This window comes from Neovison vison, chromosome 13 (genome assembly GCF_020171115.1).
Source record: "Neovison vison isolate M4711 chromosome 13, ASM_NN_V1, whole genome shotgun sequence".
In the NCBI taxonomy this organism is placed as follows: domain Eukaryota; kingdom Metazoa; phylum Chordata; class Mammalia; order Carnivora; family Mustelidae; genus Neogale; species Neogale vison.
The window spans coordinates 86,942,440-86,965,983 of NC_058103.1; the positions used below are offsets into that span (position 1 = coordinate 86,942,440).

Genomic DNA, 23,544 nt, shown 5'->3' on the forward strand with positions numbered 1-23,544 from the left:
CGGGGGCTCTAAGAGTACCCAGACTTCCGGACCCTCTCAGGACGGATGCCATGTGAGCCCAGCTTGGCGCACCTCCAGCCGGCCTTCCTTCCTTCCCTCCTCCTGCCCGTGTGTGCCTGTCCAGCCTCTCCAGAGAGGGACCCTTAGCACCATGTCTCTCCTCAACCCCGTCCTGCTGCCCCCCAAGGTGAAGGCTTATCTGAGCCAAGGGGAGCGCTTCATCAAATGGGATGATGTGAGTGGGGCACTGGGGTGGTGGCGCCCTGCCGTTAGGGGCTTGGCGGGTGGTGGTGGTGCTGGTTTATGTCTGCCCCGTGTGGCGCCAATGTGGCCTGGCAAGGGTACGTGCCCCTGAACACTCACCCCGGGACAGCGGGGGCTGGGGCTCTGTGTCGGGATGGGATGGGAGGATGTGCCCACTGGGGTGCTCTCACGGGAGGGACTCTCTTTGCATTGGGGTCTGTCGTCCCCCAAACGCCCAAGACAAGCAGGGGGCATCCTGATCTCAGCACGAGTGGGAGCAAAGACCCCAAAGCTGTGGCAGGGCCAGGCCCCTACTCCTAGCACAGATGCCCTGCTCTTGCTCTTCTCCATCTGGCCCTGCCCTGGCCCAGGGAGGCCCCATTCTCCCCCGAGCTGCTGCGGGGCAGCCATAAAGCCTGAGGGGCACCCTAAGGGAGAACCAGAGGCTTCTGCTCCCAGGGGCCTAGGAAGGAACTGATCGACTTCTGCTTCTGCAGGCTGCATTCAGCTGAGCTCCTGCCACCCGCCACCCGCCTGTTGGCAAGGAAAGGGGGAAGCCGCTGCTTTGCCCTGTCCCTCTGTCTCTGCTGTCTTTTCTTTCTCAGACTGGGGCCTGCTTCCCAGACTCTGGGCCTTCTGGCTTCTGAAAATGTTGGGACAGGCCAGGGATTCCCTTGGGCAGGCGAAGAGAACATCGTGGGGTCCTTCATGAGGCTGCTGGGCAGACCCATGAACTAATCACAGTGGGCTGGTCCTGGGAAGGAAGCTGGAAGGCTCTTGGGGGGAGAGGAGGCCCTTAGGACTGGCTCATTCTCCTCACAGGTGTGATGAGGGGATTCTGAGTCTGTGAGTTAAGGCAGCCTGGGGCTCTTGGCCATTCAGGGCTGCACTAGGCTGAGTAATCTGGTTGCCATGACTATGGGTAGGAGGCCCCTGGTGAGACGCTTTCTGCTTCCCTACGAGTGGTGTGGGCGACGTGGCATGGTGGTGACAGGTCCCAGGAGACTCTGGAATGAGGGAAGTGGCTCAGAATGAAAAATGAAGTGGCCTCTCTCAGTTCCTCTGGGAAGTGTGTGTAACCTGACTGGGCAGAGGGTCATTAGGGGTGGGGACACGCTCTATGGCCTTCTCTGCAGGCCAGTACCTGTGTAGCTGGCTGCCCTACTCCCCTCCCTGACGCAGGGCATGGCATGGCCCAAGAATCCTGACTCCAGGAGCAGGAATCTCCTAAGCCTAGTCACAGGGCATGTGTGCCTGTGAGACAGGGCTCTGCTCAAAATGCCTTAGCCCAGTTGGCCAATGACTTGAGTACGTCCTGCCATGTTGAATAAGCCTGAGGCAAAAGATGTAACCAACTCCCAGCTCAGTTTTGCCTGCCGTGGTCCCTTCACAGTGTATCTGGTGGGAGAAGCTCTTCTCCTGCTCGTGGAAGGACACTCAGCCACAAGACACTCAGTCTTGACACTCAGTCACAAGACATTCCATTTGCTTCTGGGTAATAGACAATCCTAGGATCACTTTTCCTCATAAAATGCAGTCTTATTTCAGAAATGAGTTATAATTCTGAACTCAAGTCTTGGATGATGTGTTCTGCCCTCCTCCTTCTAGGAGTGGTTTATGTGGGCTGTAGGTGTTCTAAGATTGGTGGCAGGGGTCGCTGATCTTCCTCCAAGCCCTCCTCACCATGGGGTGCAGGCAGGGAGGTGGAGGGGGTTGCAAAGTTCTTAACTGAACAGGCGCTATCATCAACGGGTTCCTGCTTTCTGAGCCTCGCACATGTTGGGCTTAGTCCTTCTCTGGTGGACACTTTTTGAGGCTTTTCCTCAAAGTGAGGAGACCCTTGCCCACCGAGCTGGTGGTCCCCTACATAAGGATCCTTCTGCCATCCCTGTTTTGGGAGGTCATTCAAAATTACTTCTTCAGGTCCTTGGAATCCAGTTACCACCTTCAGTTTCCTGTAGCTTTGGACTCTGCCCCTCTTTCCCACAGGACCACGCTGAACCCAGCACATACACTCTGTTCACTGCACCAACACACCCTGGGGTTTGGGCTCATTGAGCACAACCAGGGTATCAGTGCCTCTGATACTCCGTTTCCTGGGCAGGAGTCAGATCCCAGTCTACTTTGCCCCACAGCTGCAGGGGGGACCAAAGCTTTTTAAGTATAGTTGAAATCCCTCACTACACTTCAAGTGAGGGGTCAGGGGGCACTTGGATGGCTCAGTCGGTTAAGCCTCTGACCCTTGATTTAGGCTCAGGTCATGATCTCAGGGTGGTGAGATCAAGCCCTGCACTGCGCTCTGTGCTCAGTGGGGAGTCTGCTTCTTGCTCTCTCCGCCTGTCCCTCCCCCTGCTTGTGCACATGCCCACACACTCATGCTCTCTCTGTCTCTCTCTCGAATAAATACATAAATCTTAAAAAAAAAAATAAAGTGAGGGGTCAGTCACTGCCAACCCTCCTGTGGGGAGGGCAGAGAGTGGAGCTCACAACATAGTTCTCTCCAAAATTAGCCTCCTCACAAAGTGTTTTTTTACCCCAGACTCTAACCATCCTTGACCTGAGAACTTTTTTTTTTTTTTCACCATTTCCTTTGTAAATTCTGCACGTGGTCTTGTTTGGTGGGCAGCAACGACCATGCCTTGTTGGAAACTTCAACTTCATTATCTTGTTTTATATGCATACGAAGACCATCAAAATGAAGGCGAGCCTGTGCACTCTGTGAGTGCAATGGGAGTTTAGAAGCTAGTGCGGTGATCATTCCTGGGCTTCTTCAGCAAACAGGGAGCCCTGAGCTCATGGGTCTAGCACAAAGACTTACAGTTTAGCTTAGCTACTGCACAGGCTGGTTTCCCTGGAGTCCACAAGCCCTCGGGGCTTTTTATGGATAGGCTTCTAGATGTGCAAACCACATACACACCATCCTAGGGTGTTTCATGGAAGGCTTTTCAGAAGAGGGGAGACTTGGGGGGCTCTCTGAAGGTATTTCATGCAGGGGAGGGCTGGGTTCTTAGGCTTGGAGGTGGGAATGCGCTTGGGGTCTGTGGGAGACCATAGACATGGACTGGCTGGATTGGCTGGGGATGGGTTCTTTGAGGAGTGGTTTGTGGACACAGGGATGGGGCCTGTGGGAAGCCAGGTAGCAGGTGGAGGGCCTGGAGTGCAAGTGCAGGAGCTGGGCTCTTAGCTCTCACTGTGTTGAGTTCTCCTGAGGGACAGCACTGAGTCTTGCAAAGAGACATTCTACCCCTTTGGCTGAGCTGTGGCCTTTGAAAACAGGGGGAGGTGGGGGCCGAGACATGTTTGGGGTCTATATGGCGTTTAGAGGGGAAACTTCTCTTTCAGAAATGCTACCTCTAATTTTCTCCCCCTCCACACCCCTGATTCAGAGGTTTTAAGGCTTGTGCCTAGCCCAGAGCTCTGGAAAGCAAAGAATATGCCTGCAGAGTCCCTGGTCAGCCACCTCCCAGGGAGATGGTGAGCTCTGAAACCCTGGTCCGGGCCAGGGAAGCTTGGCCTGAGGTCTCAGAGCTGAGAGCTGACCCTTTCTTTTTTCCCTTTTTTTTTTTTTTTTCGTTTCTTTTCCTTTTGACCACTTCTGTCTATAGGAAACCACAATAGCCTCCCCAGTTATCCTCCGTGTGGATCCCAAGGGTTACTACTTATATTGGACATATCAGAGTAAGGTGAGGCAGCCCCCTCCCTGAGCTCCTGCTGATGCACTCAGTCCAAGCGGCCTCTTGATAGTGCAGGGGTGGAGGTGTGAATGCCCAGGGAGTACCCGGTGACCTGGGAGGGTGGCTCTAGGGCAGCCTCTGTTCCTGTGGGCCGGGGCTATTTGCCCTGGGAGAGGGAAAGGAAAAAGCCTGTTTCGCTACCTGTGGTTCTGGGAAACTTGAGGGCTCAGACAGATCCAGAAGGGTTGTAGGGATGTAGGGGAGGGAGGGGGAGCTTGGGGTGAGTCCAGGAGAGTGTGGGCAAAATCGCAGGCCACAGCTCTGAGTCACTTGAGTGGCCAGGGAAGGAAAGGACAGAAGAAGGGAGGAGGCTCACCATGAACGGGGAGAACTTGATTGGTGGGAAGGGAAGGTTGGGGTCCACCAACCTTCCAGAGGCCACCCCGGAAAGTCTTGGCTTCTACAGAAGGCAGTCTGCCAAGATGTGAAGGGGCGTTGGAAGTTCCCTCCTCTCTGTTCTTCATTCTTCACTGACCTTTTTGTCTACATCCCTTCTTTGCTCCTGCTGGGGCACGCTCCAGGAGATGGAGTTTCTGGATATCACCAACATCAGGGATACCCGCTTTGGGAAGTTTGCCAAGATACCCAAGGTAGGCCGGCCCAGTGGCAGCCCAGGCTCAGCATGGCCACAAGCTCTGTGCGGAGAGAGCAGGAATCCCTGTGGAGGTAGCAAGCCTGATCTCTACAGCAAGGGGAAGAGTTCCCAGGTTGGGCAGGAGGGCCTCCTCCCTGAGTTGAGGAAGGGGTGTGGCTGCCCCTGAGCTTGCCAGAGCTTTGGTACCAGGGAACTAGGAAGAGATGTCATGTGGCCAGGTCCTGCCCCCAGAGCAACTCGGACTACCTGGGAGTGTGGCTTATGCCCACCGCCCTCCCCGTCTCGCTTGCCTGTATTTGTCTAAAGCTGGCAGGAAAATTGGAGGAAGGGGCTGGCGGAAAGCAGGCTTCTATGAGACTGGGAGCTAAGAATCCATCTCCAAATGGAAAATGGCAAACACGATACTCAGCACACCCAGGCTGGGCTGCCGGCTTCATCTCTTCATGTGGGCTCTTCGCCCACACTCCAGCACCTGGAGTCAGGGAGGCCAAGATGCTGAGGCCCACCCATGGGGGATGGGATTCCACCCTAGACGGCCACCGTTCTAGCAAGGTGGGGAGGGAGTGGGAGAACTGCAGTGGAGAGGGGACAGGGGCACGCTTCTGATCCTCACTGTGTCTCTGCTTCCTGCAGAGCCAGAAGCTCCGGGACGTCTTCAACATGGACTTCCCCGACAACAACTTCCTCCTCAAGACACTCACTGTGGTGTCTGGCCCTGACATGGTAGACCTCACCTTCCACAACTTCGTCTCCTATAAGGAGAATGTGGGCAAGGTGCGCCGGAGGGTGTGTGGGGAGGTGTGCGGCACAGGCCTGGGGCTGGGTACCTGGGGTAGCTCGGGGTTCCTGCAGGACAGGCCTGGGCTGCAGGGGGTGGGGGCATCCATGTGTGGCCAGGGGGGTCTCACTGCTGTGCTCTGGGGTCCTGCAGAGCTGGGCCGAAGATGTGCTGGCCCTCGTCAAGCACCCACTGACGGCCAATGCCTCCCGTAGCACCTTCTTGGACAAAATGTAAGTGCCTGTGTGCCCGGCCTCTGTGTGCCTGACATCCGCGTGTGGGCTCCATGTGCCAGCCCCAGGGCCTTGATAAGCCACTTTCCGCCCCACTAGCCTGGTGAAGCTCAAGATGCAGCTCAACCCCGAAGGGAAGATTCCTGTGAAAAAGTGAGTCTCCCCAGCTCTCCCTCTCCCCACACTTCCGCCCAGCTCCTCGAAGCCTTCCCTCTCCAGGTCTGACCCTGCTCTTTGGCTCCTGCCTTTCTCTGCTCCTTTAGTTTTTTCCAGATGTTTCCTGCTGACCGCAAGCGGGTGGAAGCTGCCCTCAGCGCTTGCCACCTCCCAAAAGGCAAGGTGAGTGGTTTTCCTGGCCCAGCCCAGGCCCTCCCCTGAGCTGGCCAGGCCCAGTTGGGGGTGGCAGGGCCCAGCCAATAGCCTGAAAAGCCAGTTAACCCGAGAGCACTGGTTTCTGATACAAGGCACAGAGACAGATCCCAGGGAGTGGGGATGGGGTGCCTGGGTCCAGAGCAGCTTGGTCTTTACTGCCTACGCCTGGGTGGCTACAGAGGGCAGTGGTTGGTGGACTGCGTTTAGGGCAAGCACCCAGGGTGGGGAAGGGGTTAGTTCTGCAGAGTGTGGGGGGAGGGGAACAGACCAAGGGTTGAAGCTGCCAAGACCTAGCCTTTAGCTCAACCCAGGAAAACATTATTTTTTTTTTCCCTTCTGATTAAATGATTTTTAATTACAAGATGTAGGCTGGGTCACCCCATGAGGGACCTTCTGTGGATTACAAAAAGGAGCCCTCTGGGCAGATACAGCCCTGAGCCCAGGGTTTGCGCCTGGCTAGGGAAGTGGATCTCAAGACCCCGGGGCCCCCTTGGCCAGAGCCTTTGTATGGGGTACCACCTGCACCCCATGGGGTTTTGCCTCATGATAAGAATTTTTAATTTATAAATAAAACTAAGACCTCATCTGTCACCTGTCCACAAGGGGCCCAGGAAGACTCCTCCCTCTCAAGTCACAGCTCAAGCATTCTGGTGCCCCCTTGATGTTGAAGGTCACAGGGACGCAAGCATGAGGGTGGAGAGAGGGTGGGAACGGGCTCCTGAAGACGGCCCTGCTGCTAGGACCTCTACTACACTTTCACCCTCCTTCTCTCCTGCCTCCTGAGCTCCCGCCTTGGCCATCCTCCTTACGTGTCAGCTCTCCTTGTGTCCCAGTAGAAGTCACTAACCCCTCTTCGCTTGTAGCCAGTGGGTCCAAGATCCAGTCTTAGGGAGATACAGTCTGGCTCTCTTGTTCAGACCCTCTGCTCTAGCTCCAAATTAAGCCGGATGTTACCCTTCCAGATCCTGGACTATGTTTAAGGGGCTTTTCTGGGTTGGAATGCAAAGGCACAGACGCCCCACAGACCACTAATCTCCTTGTAGTTTCTTTCTGTAAAGTTGCCTAAGCTGGACATTATAGACTACGTGACCTTTGACGTCAGGCTTCAATCCTTTAGTATAAGGGTTTCCGGGTTCTTCCACGCTGTAGTCCAGATCGGCATGTCGTGCCTTTTCACCGCTGAGTGATATCACGGGATTTGGAGTTATCACCTTTTGCTTCTGTGTTCATCAGCTGATGATCTTTGGGTTGTGCCACATCTTAATCATTTCGAATAAGGCTGCTATGAACCTTCGAGTGCATGACTTTGTCGGGAAGTGTGTTTTCACTCTGTATACCTAGAGGTAGAGTATTTGGGTCACATGGAGACTCTGTATTTAACATTGTGAGGAACTGCCAAACCATTTTCCAAAGTGACTGACCACTGTACCATCATACCGACAATGTCCGAAGGTTCCCATCTCCTCAACGACACTTGTTATTGCCTGTCTTTTTAGAATTGGACTTGTCCTGTGGGAGTGAAGTGGTATCTTCTTGTGTTTTTGGTTTGCGGTTCCCAAGTGACTAACGAGATGGAGGATCTTTTCATGTGTTCACTGGTCATTTGCATATCTTCTTTGAAGAAATGTCTGTTCAAATCTTCTGCTCGTCTTTCCACTGGGTTTTTTTGGTTTCTTTACTGTTGAGGTGTCCCTTCCTGGATATTTGATTTGCAAATATTTCCCCCTCTTCTGTGGACTGTCTTTTCACTATCCTTCGAAGCACAGAAGTTTTTAATTTGAAAAAAAAAAAAAAACAAAACTTTTTAATTTGGATGAAGTCCAGTTTGTCTTTTCTGTGGCCACTCCTTGTGCTTCCTGGTGCCTCCAGTCACTACTGTTGAATTGTCTATTTGCCCTTCATTGCTGTCAGGCTTTGCTCATGCATTGGGGGGCTCTGCTGTTAGGTGTGTTGTTTCTATTCGAGATGCCTCTTTTGGAACATCTGCCCTCTACTTAAAAAAAAAAGAAAGAAAGAAAGAAAGAAGACTACCCACAGCTCTGGCAGACCTCCTTACTTCTAACCCCTTCTTCTTCCTTCTGTGGTTGTTCCTAGTTCTGATCCTGCCCCAGCCAAGGGACTAGCCAGTGTCCAAGTTCAGGGGCAAGACAGACCAGCTCAGCATGCTCTCTGCTCAACAACCAGCTCCTTGAAAAGTGGGTGCTCAGGAGCCTGCTCCGTGCTGCTCTGCCTGCCCTGAGCCCTCCCTCTGACGGGCTCCCTTGTACAGGTCTGGGCCTCATTTGTGGTTTTTAGAATGGAAAAGGTGGGTGCAGCAATGATCAGGTCACTCTTCCCCCAGAACGATGCCATCAATCCTGAGGACTTCCCAGAATCCGTCTACAAGAGTTTCCTCATGAGCCTCTGTCCTCGGCCAGAAATAGACGAGATCTTCACTTCCTAGTGAGCTTCCGTGGTTGGGCTGGGCCTGGGGAAGGGGCTGGTGGCTAAAATCCCACTTGCCTTGCTGGGAATTAGGTGGCTTTTCTGGAGAAGGCGGTAGTCCGTGCTCTCTAGCCCCGGGGTGGGGGGGCCACAGACCTGTGCCCTCTCTGGCTTGCAGCCACGCCAAGGCCAAACCCTACATGACCAAAGAACACCTGACCAAGTTCATCAACCAGAAACAGAGGGACCCCCGTCTCAACTCTCTGCTGTTTCCACCGGCGCGGCCTGACCAGGTGCGGGGCCTCATCGACAAGTATGAGCCCAGTGGCATCAACGTGCAGAGGGGTGAGGACTCAGGGAGCCCCTCCCCTCTGTGGCCTGACCCGCCCTGCCCAGGGGCTGCAGCCCTGACTGCTCTCCCCTCCCCTGCACCCCCAGGCCAGCTCTCCCCCGAGGGCATGGTGTGGTTTCTCTGCGGGCCTGAGAACAGCGTACTGGCCCAGGACAAGCTGCTTCTCCACCAGGACATGACGCAGCCCCTCAACCATTACTTCATCAACTCCTCACACAACACTTACCTGACAGGTGACCAGGGTGACCTCGGCGTGCTCTTTCCTCTTGGGGTGTGGGTGCAGCTCCTGTTCCCCTGAATCCATCCCTCTGTGGGGCGAGCCAGCGGGCTGCAAAAGGACAGACAGCGTGGGAGTGGGCGGGGGCGAGCTGGACCGGCCTCTCCCCTCTGCTCTGGCTCAGCCGGCCAGTTCTCTGGCCTGTCGTCGGCCGAGATGTACCGCCAGGTGCTGCTGGCCGGCTGTCGCTGTGTGGAGCTGGACTGCTGGAAGGGCAAGCCCCCTGATGAGGAGCCCATTATCACCCATGGCTTCACCATGACCACAGACATCTACTTCAAGGTCAGACTCGGGGCGGGCATGGAAGCTGGTGGCAGTGGCACTAGGGAAGGACCCCAGTGTAGGGATTAGGGGAGCGGGTGAAAACAGAAAAGGATGGCTGAGAGGCCTCAGATCAGTGAGGGGACTAGAGGGGACCCGAGGAGACAGGGCCAACGGGGGCCCTCCAGTTCTCTGCATATTGAAACTGGGGAGTGGAGAAGAGTGCCGCTGGGGGCAGGGGTGGGGTGGGGTGGGTGAGGAGGGACCTGGGCCACTGACCTCCTCCCCTCCCGGCCCTCTTCACCTCCAGGAAGCAATTGAAGCCATTGCAGAAAGTGCCTTTAAGACCTCCCCCTATCCTGTCATCCTGTCATTTGAAAACCACGTGGACTCGTGCGTATCAGACCAGACCTGTTTGGCCTCCTTCTCTCTCCCCTATCCCCATCTCCTGCCTGCAGCTGCTTTCCCGCAGTCCTCCCCCACCTCTAGTCATGCCCTGCAGCTCTCCCACCGCCCAGGGTGTCCATACAAGCTCCTCAGGACCTCAGGCTCTGCTGCCTATGTCCCTACATCCCTGCATCCTCAATGAGATGACCTGGGTCAGGGGTCCAGAAGGATGGACAAGAGGGGGTGGAGCTGCTGAACCCTACGTCAGTTCTGCTCCCTGCAGACCCCGCCAACAGGCCAAGATGGCTGAATACTGCCGGATGACGTTCGGGGAGATGCTGCTCACAGAGCCCTTGGAAAAGTTCCCAGTGAGTAGACTTCACTATGGGACATCTGGGCCTGGGGGCAGGGGGCCTGGGGCAGTGTGGTGGCCAGGTTAAGGAGGCCGATGTCCCCAGAGGATGCTGGGATTTATCTGGGAGGATTGTGGGGCCAGGATCCTATCACTTACCATGTGTCAGGCACTGTGCTGGGCTTTAAGGGGCCTGTTAGTGACAAAGACACAGTCCTAGCTCTCAGGTCACTCACCTTTAGTGGGGCCATAAACAAGGAACCAAGCCATCGCAACCAGTGGCTGCTATGGGAGTACCTGGGCATCAGGGAAGGCTTCCTGGAGGAAAGGATGGCAAGCTGGAATCCAAGGGGTAACTGGATTTATCTTGATGAGAGTGAGGAAATGGTATTCTAGGCAAGTGAGGGAGAAGAGTGTTGTCTGAGGAACTGGGTAAGTTAGGATGGCAGGAGCACCACACAAGATGGGGGAAATTGTGGGAGGCGAAGCAGGGCAGGAGAACAGGCAGGGCAGATGGAACACAGCTTGGGAAGAAGGAGCTTAGGCTGCACCCTGAAGGCATGGAGATGGTGCCGACCATCTCCTCTCTCCCACAGTTGAAACCAGGCATCCCCCTGCCCAGCCCTGAGGATCTTCGAGGCAAGATCCTCATCAAGAACAAAAAGAACCAGTTTTCTGTCCCAGCAACCCCCAGCAAGGAGTCGGTTGGGGGTGCTGAGAACAGCTGCCCACCCAGTGCCTCTGTGGGAGAGGACCCAGGTGAGTCAGCCCGGGTGGCGAGGGGTCGGGTGTGGAAGCGCCTAGAGGGGGAGAGAGGGGCTGGGCCTGGAGGCCACGGGTAGGGACCGTGGTCCCAGTGCTGACAGATGTGCCTGTGGCAGTGTGGGCTGGTGAGGACGGGGCAGAGCCGGAGGAGGAAGAGGTGGAAGAGGAGGAGGAGGAGTCGGGAAACTTGGATGAGGAGGAGCTCAAGAAGATGCAGTCGGATGAGGTGTGTAGGGGGCAGCCCCGAACCCCTCTTGCTGTCCCCAGGGCAGAGTCCTCCAGGAGCTGGCATGGGGCCACCTCCCTGGGTTGCCCTCCCTTTCTCCATCCTCCCCTCTCCTCCCTAGGGCACAGCAGGCCTAGAGGTGACAGCTTATGAGGAGATGTCCAGCCTAGTGAATTATATCCAGCCCACCAAGTTCATCTCCTTTGAGTTCTCTGCCCGTAAGTGAGCATGTGGTGGGAGGAAAATGCTACGCGGGAAGCTAGGCTGGACTCAGGAGAAGGCCCTTGAGAAGTATGTCCTGACAGTAGAGCAGCTGGATGGGTGGGGGGAAGGGGAAAAGGGATCTCCCCTTCCTTGGACATGGGGGCTCTATTTATAGAAAGAGGCAGCAGAGGAGGCAGGCAAAGGGTTTTTTTAAGTGGCAGTGGCTCCTAGCTTCCCTGTGCCGTACTAAGGAACTTGGCACCAACCAGAATGCTCTGGAGTGTGTCGGTGACAGGCAGGCCTCTTAGGACAGGCCATCTGAACCCTACTGGCCTGGGGCTCCTGCAGCCTCCTGCAGGCTCTGTGGCTCCTGGGGAGCCAAATGGTGCCTGGGGCTGGCCCACACCCAGGAGCACTGACCCCGCAGGGTGTCAGAGCTCCAGAGAACAGCCACAGTCAGAGAAACCGGCCAGGGTACATCTGCCCTTCCCTCGCACCCCTCCCTCTCTGTGTGCACACACACTACTTAGCTTCACTGCTCTTCTCAGCGGGGCGTGCCCCTGAAGTGGACACCTCTTTCTACACACACTTGTGCAGTGTAGGCCTCTACTGCACTGACTCCTAGGGTCTGGAACCCGCAGTCCGCAGCCCCCACCTAGGCCCACCCCGGGCATGCCTGCCCCCCCCCCAGTGTACACCTCCCACCCATGGCCCCAGCCCTCACGTTTCAGCCAAAGCTTGAGTGCTCACTCTCTGCACATCCTCCCGTCTTCCTGACCCCCTGGGCTCCCCTTCTCTGTGCCATCCCAGGCTTGCGCCCCTCACCCTCCAGAACTGTGGCTCACACCCCCTCCACGTGCATATCTCCCGCCCATATCCTTCACCCCCAGCCCGCCGTTACCCACCCAGACTGCATAGCAGTTTGGCCTCTTCAACACTTGAGCCTGGGGGGATTGCTAGGTTGAAGGGATATCTGTGCTGGAGGGAGCTACCCCAGAAGGGAGGGCAGGGAGGAAGGCCGGGGTGGGGGGAACCCACTTGACAGCCCCCCCTCCACCTTTCTCTCCCACACAGAGAAAAACAGAAGTTACGTCATCTCGTCCTTCACAGAGCTCAAGGCCTATGACCTGCTCTCCAAGGCTTCAGTGCAGTTCGTGGAGTATCCTTGAGGCCTCCCTAGCCAGGGTCCCCAGGTGGGGCGGTGGGGTGGGGAAGGCCTGGGGACAGGGTGCAGAGAGGGAGCTGCTGGGTCCTCCGGGTGTGGACGGCCTCGGGCTAGCTCCTCAACTCCCAGGTAGCTACAACAAGCGCCAGATGAGCCGCATTTACCCAAAGGGCACACGCATGGACTCCTCCAACTACATGCCCCAGATGTTCTGGAACGCCGGTTGCCAGATGGTGGCCCTCAACTTCCAGACAATGGGTGAGGGTACTCCGAGGCCCCTAAGAACCTGCACCCGCTCTCTGCCTCTCCTACTTTCACCCCATTCCTGGGGGGTTGTCTTTAGAACAGACCTGGCGTCCAGAGGTTGGCTGAGGCTGTGGTAGCACATGTGGGCATGTGAGCGGTTAGGGATATAAATGCCTTGGCTTGCGCCTATATGATGGCACGTGTATGAGTGAGTACACATGTGATGAGGCCAGAGTGCTGGCTCAAGTTCTGGCTGCTGTGCCTGAATGAGCCCACAGAAACTCTGGCTTCACTGGCCTCAGCCTCCACTGTGAGTAACGGCCCGACCGTGGCCTTGCTTCCGCTAACTTCCACCTGTGGAGCCTTCCTGAGTGATGAGACACCCTAGAGGAACAGGCTGGGTCATGAGAAGCCCTCATCATTCTAGTCCACCCAAGCTTCCCGTTCCACAAGACAGGAGAGGCTGAGGGACGTAGGAGACTAGGTGCAGATGTGGGGCAGGGCCTCGCTCACAGAGTGCCCTTGTCTCACGCCCCCCTCCCCAGACCTGCCCATGCAGCAGAACATGGCATTGTTTGAGTTCAACGGGCAGAGTGGCTACCTCCTCAAGCATGAGTTCATGCGGCGGCCAGACAAGCAGTTCAACCCCTTCTCAGTGGACCGCATCGACGTGGTGGTGGCCACCACCCTTTCCATCACGGCAAGCCCCTGAGGCAGACATGTGGCTGGGGGGGCTGGGACACAGGAGCTCTACTCCTCCACTCCCAACCCCCTCCCCTGATATCCTGAAAACTTCAGCCCAAGCCAGTTCTTGCAGTAGAGAGTTGCCTTGGAAACTGCCTCCTCCTCAGCACTGGAGGCTGCCTCTTGGTCCCCATGGAAACCAAGGGGAAGGGCTGAGGCTGGGGTGGGGGAGGGGAGAAGAGTGGGCAGAGTGGGGCTGCAGGAGCCCCAGGACCTTGGGGAGGGAGGGTGCTGTTTTCCTTCTTTGCCTGGGGAGGAAGGTGGGGAGGCCCATGCCTCTTCCCTGAATGCTGGAAGCACCTAGTGGCCCAGAGCTTAGCCAAAGTCCTTGAGCCACATGGCCCCAGCTGGATGGGGTTCTTCACAGTAGCCAAGAACAGGTGCTTCAGCTCCAGGACCTAGAGGCTCTAGGTTAGAGGCAAGAGCTCTGGGTCGGGGGTGGTAGAGAGCTGAGGCTGGCCTCCCGTGGGTCCCCAGGTCATCTCTGGACAGTTCCTGTCGGATCGCAGTGTGCGCACATATGTGGAAGTGGAACTCTTTGGCCTTCCAGGGGACCCCAAGAGGCGCTATCGCACGAAGCTGTCACCCAGCGCCAACTCCATCAATCCTGTCTGGAAGGAGGAGCCTTTTGTCTTTGAGAAGGTGGGGAGCTAGGGCGTGGCAGGGGCTGGGATCTGTCCCCACTTCTTGGCCTCTACTCATAGAAAAGAGGAACTAAATAAAGGTCCTTGATTGTTCTGCTCTCCCTACCCCTCTCCCTGTGCCCTCCTGATTTTTAAGAGTCCAAAATTCACATTTACTGAAATTTACTTACTGAACAATTTTATGTGTGAATCTGTGTGTGTATGTGCACACGCAGGTGCACGTGTGTTCACACACATGTGTGTTCATGTTAGGATGAGAGGCAGAAATGTGAACTCCCAGTCCAGGGTACAGAGTCCCAGTCCAGCAGGGGTCTTTTGTCCTGATTCGATACTCATTGGTAAGGCTGTTCAGGACTGTCTGCACCAGGACCCCCAAGCCCTGGGCTGCCTAGCCAACCCTTCTCCCCTGTGTGGACCAGCCATTGCATGAGCTAAGAGGATGCCTATGTGTGTGGCCTAAGAGTGTGCCCTCTGTCCTCGCCAAATCTGGTAACACCTGCCATGTTCTCACACTGACACTAAGACTTCTGAAGCCAGGGACGTGGGCAGCTTGGCCATCCTCTCCCCTCCCCAGCTTGTCCTGTCCTGAACTTTCCCTAGATCTTGATGCCTGAGCTGGCATCCCTCAGGGTGGCTGTATTGGAGGAAGGCAACAAATTTCTTGGACACCGCATCATCCCCATTAATGCCCTGAATTCTGGTAAGGATGGAGTCCTTCTTTGCTGTTGCTAGTCAGTCTGAGACCAAGGCCAGCATTAGGAGCCTGTCCCGGGGCTGCAGCGGCTTCTGGGGGTGTCCCTGAGACCTTACCTAATCCTCTCACGTAGAAGGACTGGGGCAAGAAGAGGAAACTGACAGCAGTGGGGCCTCTGCCACAGAATGCCTATAATTTTCTGGAACTACTGGGGCAATTTACCAAGGACCTGATACTTATGGGGAACCTAAGATGAGTTATGGGTTTATAACACTTTCTCACTTAATCCTAACCATAACCACATGAGGGAGATCCCATTCACCCCATTTCACAGCTAAGGAAAATCTCAAGAGCTTTAAAGGAAACTGCCCAACGTCACATAAGGAGGAAGGTACAAAACCAGACTCAGACTCTGGTCTCCCTTCCTCTAAACCAGAGGCCTTGAGTACTGGGCTGCTCCTGCAGTGCTGGGTGGCCTTGGGCATGGCTTACCGCCCATCCCGTCCTGCCCAACAGGCTACCACCATCTGTGCCTGCATAGCGAGAGCAACTTGCCCCTTACCATGCCCGCCCTTTTTGTCTTCCTGGAGTTGAAGGACTATGTACCTGACACCTGGGCAGGTAGGTGGTCCACTCCACCTCCTCCTCCTCAAGCCAACCTCCAGAGTTGGGCATGACAGGATAGTCTGGGGGTAGGTGGGATGGGGGTGCCTTCCAGGGACAACTCCACACCAGTCCCATGATGCCCCTATGCACCCAGATCTCACCGTGGCTCTGGCCAATCCCATCAAGTTCTTCAGTGCCCATGACAAGAAGTCTGTGAAGCTCAAGGAAGCCATGGAAGGTCTGCCTGAGGTCTGTGCTGCCTGGTCCAGGAGCTTTGCCCTCGGAGGGAGGATGAGGGAGGGGCCAGGGTCCTAGGCTGAGAGGCAGAGAGAGCTGTTGGAGCCTTGTTCTTAATCTATTCTCCCTACACAGAAACCCTTCCCACTCGGGAGTCCAGTTGTCCGCCCGGTCAACGGGGCGTTGGCCCCAACGAGCAATGGGTCTGCAGGTATGCACCGTAGTATCCTCCCGCAGACTGGAAGGGCCTTGACCTCTCCAGCGGTACCCACAGGAATATCCCCCCAAAACACACTTTCACTTGGGATGCGAACAACTGTTGGGAAAGTGCGCTGCAGGGGGTCCATACTGCCACCCCCCCCACCAGGGGTCGGGGAGAAGCCGGCCAGAACCAACCCCCCACCCCTACCCCGGGACCCCTGTCAGCCCACCCTGTGGCTCTTGCAGCAGCTGGGGCCAGGGCCAAGGAGGAGGCTATGAAAGAAGCTACAGGTAAGGCCTGCTGAGTCCGAGTGATCTTGAGAACGAGCCCGGGGGATGGTCCAGGACCCCGTGGGGGTGGGAATGGGGGGCTCCCGGGCGGCGCGCACCTCACCCCGGCCCCCGCAGAGCCCCAGACCGCCAGCCCGGAGGAGCTGCGGGAGCTGAAGGGCATCCTGAAGCTGCAGCGGCGGCACGAGAAGGAGCTGCGGGACCTGGAGCGGCGCGGCGCGCGGCGCTGGGAGGAGCTGCTGCAGAGGGGCGCGGCGGAGCTGGCCGGGCTGGGGCCGCCCAGCGCGGGGGGCTGCGGGGGCCGCCGGCTCGGCCCCGGCAAGGGCTCTCGAAAGAAGAGGTAAGGGCGGCGGCGGCAGCAGCGGCGGGCTCAGCCCTCCGGCGCCGGCGGGCGGGGGGCGGCCGAGGGCTCAAGGCCGGTCCCCACGTGGCGTCCGCAGGACCCTGCAGTGCGAGGAGGCCGCCGGGCCCGCGCCGGGCGAGGGCCGCGAGGGCCCCGAGGGCGCGGACGCGCGTGCGCGCGAGCTGCAGGACCGGCTAGAGCTGGAGCTGCTGCAGCAGGGTGAGGAGCAGTACGAGTGCATCCTGAAGCGCAAAGAGCAGCACGTGGCTGAGGTGCCTGCGCGGGGGGGAGGGGCGGGAGCCACCACCCACCCAACCTGCCCCTGCTCCAGCCTCCGCACAGCAAAGGGCTTCTCTAACTAAGCCGGTCCCTGCACTGCCCCGCAGCAAATCGCCAAGATGATGGAGCTGGCCAGAGAGAAGCAGGCGGCAGAGCTGAAGACCCTCAAGGAGACCCTGGAGATGTATGATTGCCTCCCACCCATGCCTGGCCCTCACCTCCCACCGGGAGGGCTCAGGTTCCATAGAACATCTCCCTGATGTTTGTCTCTCTGTAGTGACACCAAAGAGATGAAGAAAAAGCTGGAGGCCAAGAGGCTGGAACGGATTCAGGCCATGGTCAAAGTCACTCCTGACAAGATGGCTCAGGAAAGGTGCGCCCTTGACTCGAACTCCAGAGCCAGTGTGAGCAGAGACCACACTAGGTGGGAAGGGGGCCTCTCTGCAAGTGGATCCTGACTCACTTCCCAGAGATGTGCCTGTCCCCTGGCTCTGGGAGGTCACCCCATTTCTGTCGCCTCTGATCAGAGCGTTCTCCATGGGCCACAGAAGCCATCACCCTGAGTAAAGAGAATTTCAGGGAAAACTAATCATAGGAACAGGGTGGTGAAACCAAGTCCTCTCCTCAGACAGCCGCTGGAGCTCCCAAAGGCCCCTTAACCTCCTCCTTAGCTTCCTATGATTACCACCACTGTCCCGCCCCCCCCCCACCCTCAGGCGGTATCTGCTCCTATGGTAGAGTTCTCATTTGGTCTACACCCTGAAGAGACTTGGTCATACCCAGCTCTTCCAAGGGGCCTCTTGCCCTCTCTGAAACTCTGATCATCCCAACAGACTGAAGAGAGAGATTAACAACTCTCACATCCAGGAGGTGGTGCAAGTCATTAAGCAGGTGTGTAAGAGCTGTGTCTTTCACACACACACACACACACACACAGACACTCACACTCTACATAGAAGGGATGGGGTGGTCCCAGGCTTTTAAGTTGTCTTCAGGAAGCACACAGTCCTGAGTGGCCCATGCAGTTGGGGATGGGAGGAGGCAGTGAAGGGAAGATGGAGCTCCTGGGCCACCCCAGGGTTCTGGCCTTTATGTGGAGATTAGGGTACCAGCCTAAAGAGATCTGTCTCTGGCCAGCTGCCCTGGATGGAAATGACAAGGGCTAGCTGGCCAGGGGAGGATGGCATTGGGATGGGTGGGGAGGGAGTGAGGGGGACTTCCTGAGGCTCCAAGGAGTCAGAAGAGGAAGTAAAGCCCTGCTGAAAATGGACTTAAAGGTCTCCTGGGACTATTAACAACAGTAACAGAGCTGGCTGAGCTGGGTTGCTTGGGAGGGGGGCTCTATGGGGTCTGTTTACTGAATCCAGACCTTGTGTGGTATGCTTTAAGCCAGGAACTGTCTCATACAGTCCTGCACAACCCAGCAAGACAATTATCTTCATTTTATACATTTAAAAAGAACTGTTCAAAGGTTAACAAATTCATCCCAAGTCTTATTGCTGGATAAGGGACTAGCTGGATTCCAAGTCAGGTTGCCTGTCTGGGCTGTCCTGATTCCCTGCCTCTCACTCCCACCCAGATGACAGAGAACCTGGAGAAGCACCAGGAGAAGCTGGAGGAGAAGCAGGCAGCCTGCCTGGAACAGATCCGGGAGATGGAAAAGCAGGTGTGACAAGGACTACCACCCTGCCCGCCAGGAGAGTTGGCCTGCACTGGGGAGCTGCCAGTCAGGAGATGGGTGGGGGCAGGAAGGGGTTTCACCCCTCGCTGGTGGCTGCAGGTCCTCATTCCTGTGGGGTCCTGGGGCCCTTTAAGATGAGGCAGCTCTGCAGCACTTTACTTGGTTGGGATCCCCTTCTCTGGCAGGCTCCCTGATGGTCTCCACTACCCCTCACCACCCCAGTCTCCTGGAAGACCTGAACAGACTGGGCATCTCCATGTTTGACTATCCAGGGGAGGGAGAGTGGGCAGGTGGGCCCCTCCTGAGCCAGGCGGTGGTCTTTGCTGTCCCTACAGTTCCAGCAGGAGGTGCTGGCAGAGTACGAAGTCCGGATGAAGGGCCTGGAGGCTGAGGTGAAGGAGTCAGTGAAGGCCTGCCTCAGGAACTGCTTACCCTCTGAGGCCAAGGACAAGCCTGAGAGGCCCTATGAGGCCTTCAGGGAGCTGTGTGACCAGGACCCACTCACAGCAAAGGCAGGCGCCGAGGAGAGCCGCCTCTGATGCCCTCATCCCACTGGGACATTCTGTAAGGACACTCACTCTTCTCTCAGATGGGGTTCCATTCCCCCAGGAGGAAAGGCCCATTCTAAGGCTGTGGGAAGCTGGGGCTCTTTTGGACTCTGGAGTCCCTTCCTCAACAACCAGGCTAGAGGAGGAGGCAGGAAACAGGTACCATCAGGGCAGGGGCCCATCTGAGGTTTCAAGGTCCTTTCCAATCTGACTTCCTACTCCTCATCCTTCTTCTCTGCCTCTGAGTGTCTCACATTTGTTGAGGGCAAAAGGATATGGACTGAGAGGCAGAAAATGGGGTCCTGGCCCCACTCTCCTTTCCCTAGTGTGTCACCAGTGACGCCCCACTCTGGACTCTGTGTCCTCTCCTGGAGGGTTAGGCCTAGCTGTCTGGAGCCTCCACTATAGCCTCTCTAGGTCAAACAGGACCAAACTCCAAACGCTTCTGCTGTAAGCCCCTTCTCAGACCTGTCTTGAGTCGGCCACCTTGTCAGTTCCCTGATACAGAGCCTGTCCGAGCTCTCTGGGAACAGCTGCTTCCGGGATCCTGGGCTGAGGTCCCTTCCCTGGCCTTCTGCCTGTGGGGGATGGGAAGCTGACATGGAAAAGCTGCCTCAGCTGTCTGCTGAGATGACTGGGCCTCTGGCTAGTAGGGAGGGCTAAAAAAGGCCTTTGGGGGACTCTCCTAGGCCTGGTGGGGGGTGGGTACATCCTCAGTATGTACCCCTGCTCAGGCTGCCGAATAAGGTTAGCATCATTTTTCTCACCTATGAGATTTATTTATTTTTCTCCTCCTCACTCCTACTAAAGAGAATCCTCCTCCCAATATTTCCTGCCTACCCTGGCCTTTGTTCTACAGCTGCGAAATGGGGGGTAGGATGGGAGAATGCTCCTGAAATGAAATGGCCTGGGAGAATCCCAGGGTGAGGTCCCTTCCAGAGCCCAGTGAAATCGCCTTGCTTCTGGGCCTGAAGGGGATTCACTTCCCTTTCTGTCAGCTCTGATGCCACAACCACTGGAAAGTGAGGTCTCCCCTCTTCTCCACCCCCCACCTAGACGTGGCCCTTCCTTGTCTCTACCCTCAGGGCTATAGCAGAAGAGCCTAGGGCAATTGTGCCCCCTTCCTCTTGGGGAGTTGTGAACTTCCAGGCCACCTGGACCCCTTTAGGCAGGTGTAACAACGGTCAGATTCTACACCAGGTGGTTGTGGTTGAATCCAACACTTGCTTGAAACGGGTTTGTAGGCAGCCGTTCACTGCACCTGTGGCGTGATCCCAGCTCCCAAATGGGAACAGGCACTGGCTTGGGAGAAGGCAGGTGGGGATTGATTCTGGGAAGAGGTTGTTTTCTCATCAGAGAGTTATTACAAATGCCATTAGCTCTGAGCCCTGTGCCTTCGGAAAATAAACGGAACCACCACCACTACCCTCCATCCCTCTGGGGCCCTGACCTCTGGGATCCTAGTGTTCCCTGGTTACAGGTTGGGACTAGGGGCCCTGCCCATTCACAGTAGTAAGGCCTGTCATTGACACATCTGGTTTGCACACACACTGGCTATGGCCAAGAGTGGGATACTTGTACCCCAGAGCAGTGCCCTGTCTTCAGCTCTCCTGCTGGGCACTCAATTGCCCCATCTCTCTGCCAGCCCAGGGGTATAGCCTTACAGAAATGATGATCCAAGCTAGAGGAATTCACTGACCCAAGCACGTGGGCATAAGCCAGAGCCAACACCAAAGAGAGCCACTGGAGAGTCCCTAGCTTCTGCCAATGACTGCTGAGGGCAAGGAGACCAGACCAGGCAGAGTCCTTGGGCCCCCAGGATGGAGCTGGGAAGCTCAGGAATGGACTAGGAGAGCACAAGAGGCTGGGAGCTTCCCAGGAGGCCCAGATACCCACCTCTCTGCCCTGTACTCTGGAAAAAGGGTGGGAAAATGCTGGAGTCTTTGGGCCCTGGAGATGACTTCATCTCTGGCTGCAGGGGAAGTGCTGGGGAGGAGTTAATGCCCTCCCTCAGGGACCAGGGTAGGTGAATCCCTGTTGTGTACCCGTGGGACGGGGCAAGGTTCCCTGTCCACTCATTGTGCCTCAGTTCCACTTTTTACGTTAAGGGAAGGGCTCCTACCCCCTTCTCAGTCCCATTGCTGACTCAGATACCAGAGTCCCCTGCTGACTCACCCCATCCCCTGCACCCCCCACTCCTCCCCAGCTCTCTGGATCTCCCAGCCATGTGCCACCAGGCCCAGCCCTGCTGAGCTGGTGCAACGTGACAGGCTGAGGGGGCTGGTGATACTTGAGGAGGAAAGAAGGGGGTCTGGGAGGGGGTGGCCAGCGGCAGACAGAGTGACAGACTATAGACAGGAGCCTAGGAGCCTAGCGTAGCACTGCCTCTGGGAAGAAGCCCTTTTGCCAGCCTGGGGCCTGCAAAGGGTGAGGCTCAGCAGGTGGGGGGGAAGTGAGTGGGGAGTGCCGATTGTGCGCCTGCCTGCTCCCTGCCGCAGCTCCTTCTCCTGTCAGCCTTCGGCTCCCTAAGCGACAGCTTCTAATTCCGGCTGTCGGGGCCTCACTGCTCTGCAGCACACGCGCAACGAATTTTTTTTTTTCCCTTTCAGTTTTGCTATTTCTTTTCTGTTCAGAACATACTGAGCCTAAGGAAAAGTCAGAGCAAAGGCTCTGGGGCCTGAGACCTGCCACCATCCCATCCCACCACAGGCCTGGTCGGGCTGGGGGTACCAGTTGGAGCAAATGCACTGGCTGCTCCTTCCGGACAGTGGCCAGCAGGGCACTCTGGGCCAGTCTAGGGCGAGGCCCCAACAGGGCCCTGCTTCCGGTCCTCAGCTTCCCTGCAACTGTCTCCACCCCAGCAGGAGGGATACAAATGAGGCAGAGTTGTCTCAGATAAGCTCACAGAGGAGGAGCCCTGGTTCTTTAGGACCAAGCAGGCACCCATGCCATCTTCCCACTGCTTTTCTCCTCTCCCTGCACTGGGTGACCTCCCGCTTGTCAGGCTGGCCTGCCACACACAGATTCCAGGGTTACCTCCTTCTCCGACTCTGGAAACAGAAGGAAAGGAAGAAAGCAATTTCCCTCATGCTGCAGAAAAGGGCAATCGATTCATGAAGGGAAGAAAGCCTTTCCTCTGCTATCTGAGTAGAAGGAGAGCTTTCCCGCAACCCGCCTGGGGTTGGATAGTCTGTGTCCCGCCCAGGGTGACACTCCAGGTGAGGCCCCCACTTCTGGGGGTGAGACGTGGCTTTCTACACTCTGAATAACCTAACCTTACAGCTCTTTCCCTGACACTCCCTAGCTTGATCTTGCCTAAAACAGGCAGAGATAGTACTGTGGGCTTCGTTTTGCTGAGAAGGCTTTCAAGCTGGGACTTAATTCTGAGGTCAAAGGCCGTGCCCTTTCCGTGGCACCATGAGAGAAAATAGGCAGAGCAGGGGGGATTAGAGAACGCAAAAATGATAAAGGGGGTAGGGGCTTGACAGTATATACAGGCATACATCACATGCACTGCCCCCCCACCCCAGAATAGAGGGAAGTGGGAGACCCTCCTCCATGGCTGTGCCCAGGATGCTAGGTGGGCATCCCTGAAGCCTAGGAGCTAGAGAAAGGCAAGAAGCCTGCAGCGCAGGGCCCTGTGTGCTCTTCACCACTCACCTATCTGGGCCCACTGTCTCCTTCCCAAAGGCGAATCCTCTCCTTGCCCAGAACCTTTTCCCAGACAGCATCTTATCATGGCTCCGCCCAGCCTCACAACAGCTTTATCATTCCCCTCATTGCCTATCTTCCATAGGAAGGTACTTGGTAAAACAGCTCTCAGTACTGTCCCCTAGAGGTGTTTTCCCTGCTTCCACGTCTTTGCTTCAGGAACCCTGTCTGGAATGTCTTCCTTATTTCCTGGGAGCCAGATCCCCCCCACCCCCATCCTTGAAGACCACCTCCAGATTGCCCCGGAGCACCTCACACCCAGCTCTACATTTTCCTCTAGACAGCGGCTTGGTTTTGTTTGGATTTAACAGGTGTAGCCAGCCCTCTGCTGATAGCCTCTACACTTTTATGCTGGTCTTGTCTTCCTGCTTGAGAGGGATGGTCTCTTCTCTCCAGAACTGAGCTTCTGCTTCTGTATTTCCTACAGCTGGGGAACACAATGCCCAGCTCGGGGGAAAAGTCTCAGTAAATTCTGTTATGAGTTGATAACTGATTCACTTCTTTAGACTTCACAAATAATTAATTCTACCCCTATACACCTCCACCACCCCCCGCCAGCCCCCTCTGAGGAGCCCTGACTCCCCTCAACACAGGCCTGAGCACCACTGCCCCCCACCTCAGGAGGGACAGGGGATGCGGTTTTTCCACCCCCCAGTGACGCTGGCTCTCTCCTTCCCTTCCAAAGGGGTCAGCTAGTAGCCAAAATCAGAGCCCGGTGGACTGGGGGTGGTTTTGTGCTTGGGAGGGAGACGAGGACCGTAGGGGAGCCTTGCGTAGGTCTCTCACATTTTTCCGGGGTGGCGGCCGGGCCCCGAAGCGGCGGGGAGGCGGCGCGGGGGAGTCGTGAACGCGGCAGCAGCACTCCCGAATCCCCAGGCGCCCGCCCTGGCCGCCGCGTCTCGGCTCCGCCCGCCTGTCAGCCGCCGGGAACCGGCGCTCGGGCGCGTGGTC

At 56.7% G+C, this 23,544-nt stretch overlaps 1 protein-coding gene and 1 long non-coding RNA gene across 5 annotated transcripts; one reads left to right on the forward strand and one right to left on the reverse strand.

The window, feature by feature from the left end:
• Positions 1-54: 54 nt before the first annotated feature.
• PLCB2 (phospholipase C beta 2) lies at positions 55-19,708 on the forward strand. 4 transcript variants are annotated; one of them, XM_044232273.1, is made up of 32 exons: positions 55-235; positions 3,849-3,926; positions 4,499-4,567; positions 5,206-5,346; positions 5,504-5,583; positions 5,683-5,736; positions 5,847-5,922; positions 8,297-8,397; positions 8,558-8,724; positions 8,818-8,964; positions 9,133-9,290; positions 9,580-9,662; positions 9,940-10,024; positions 10,605-10,767; positions 10,890-10,999; positions 11,121-11,217; positions 12,278-12,362; positions 12,502-12,626; positions 13,160-13,314; positions 13,836-14,000; positions 14,603-14,702; positions 15,213-15,317; positions 15,457-15,551; positions 15,675-15,750; positions 15,987-16,031; positions 16,149-16,371; positions 16,472-16,646; positions 16,761-16,837; positions 16,931-17,026; positions 17,487-17,544; positions 18,233-18,319; positions 18,670-19,708. In XM_044232273.1, exons 1-32 carry the CDS (start codon positions 152-154, stop codon positions 18,871-18,873), a joined length of 3,564 nt encoding a protein of 1,187 aa, XP_044088208.1. In that variant the 5' UTR covers positions 55-151; the 3' UTR covers positions 18,874-19,708. The 4 variants fall into 4 exon arrangements, 3 of the variants coding, with proteins under 3 accessions (XP_044088208.1, XP_044088206.1, XP_044088207.1); XM_044232271.1 differs by lacking the exons at positions 13,160-13,314; positions 13,836-14,000; positions 14,603-14,702; ... (9 more) ...; positions 18,233-18,319; positions 18,670-19,708 and having other exon boundaries at positions 12,498-12,552; XR_006381793.1 differs by lacking the exons at positions 9,580-9,662; positions 9,940-10,024; positions 10,605-10,767; ... (16 more) ...; positions 18,233-18,319; positions 18,670-19,708 and having other exon boundaries at positions 8,558-8,672; positions 9,133-9,220.
• On the reverse strand, positions 6,219-22,835 carry LOC122894446. Its single transcript, XR_006381794.1, has 3 exons — positions 22,543-22,835; positions 8,958-9,059; positions 6,219-7,945 (listed from the first exon to the last, which is right to left on the reverse strand). It is a non-coding gene; the product is annotated as an uncharacterized LOC122894446 (long non-coding RNA).
• Positions 22,836-23,544: the final 709 nt, after the last annotated feature.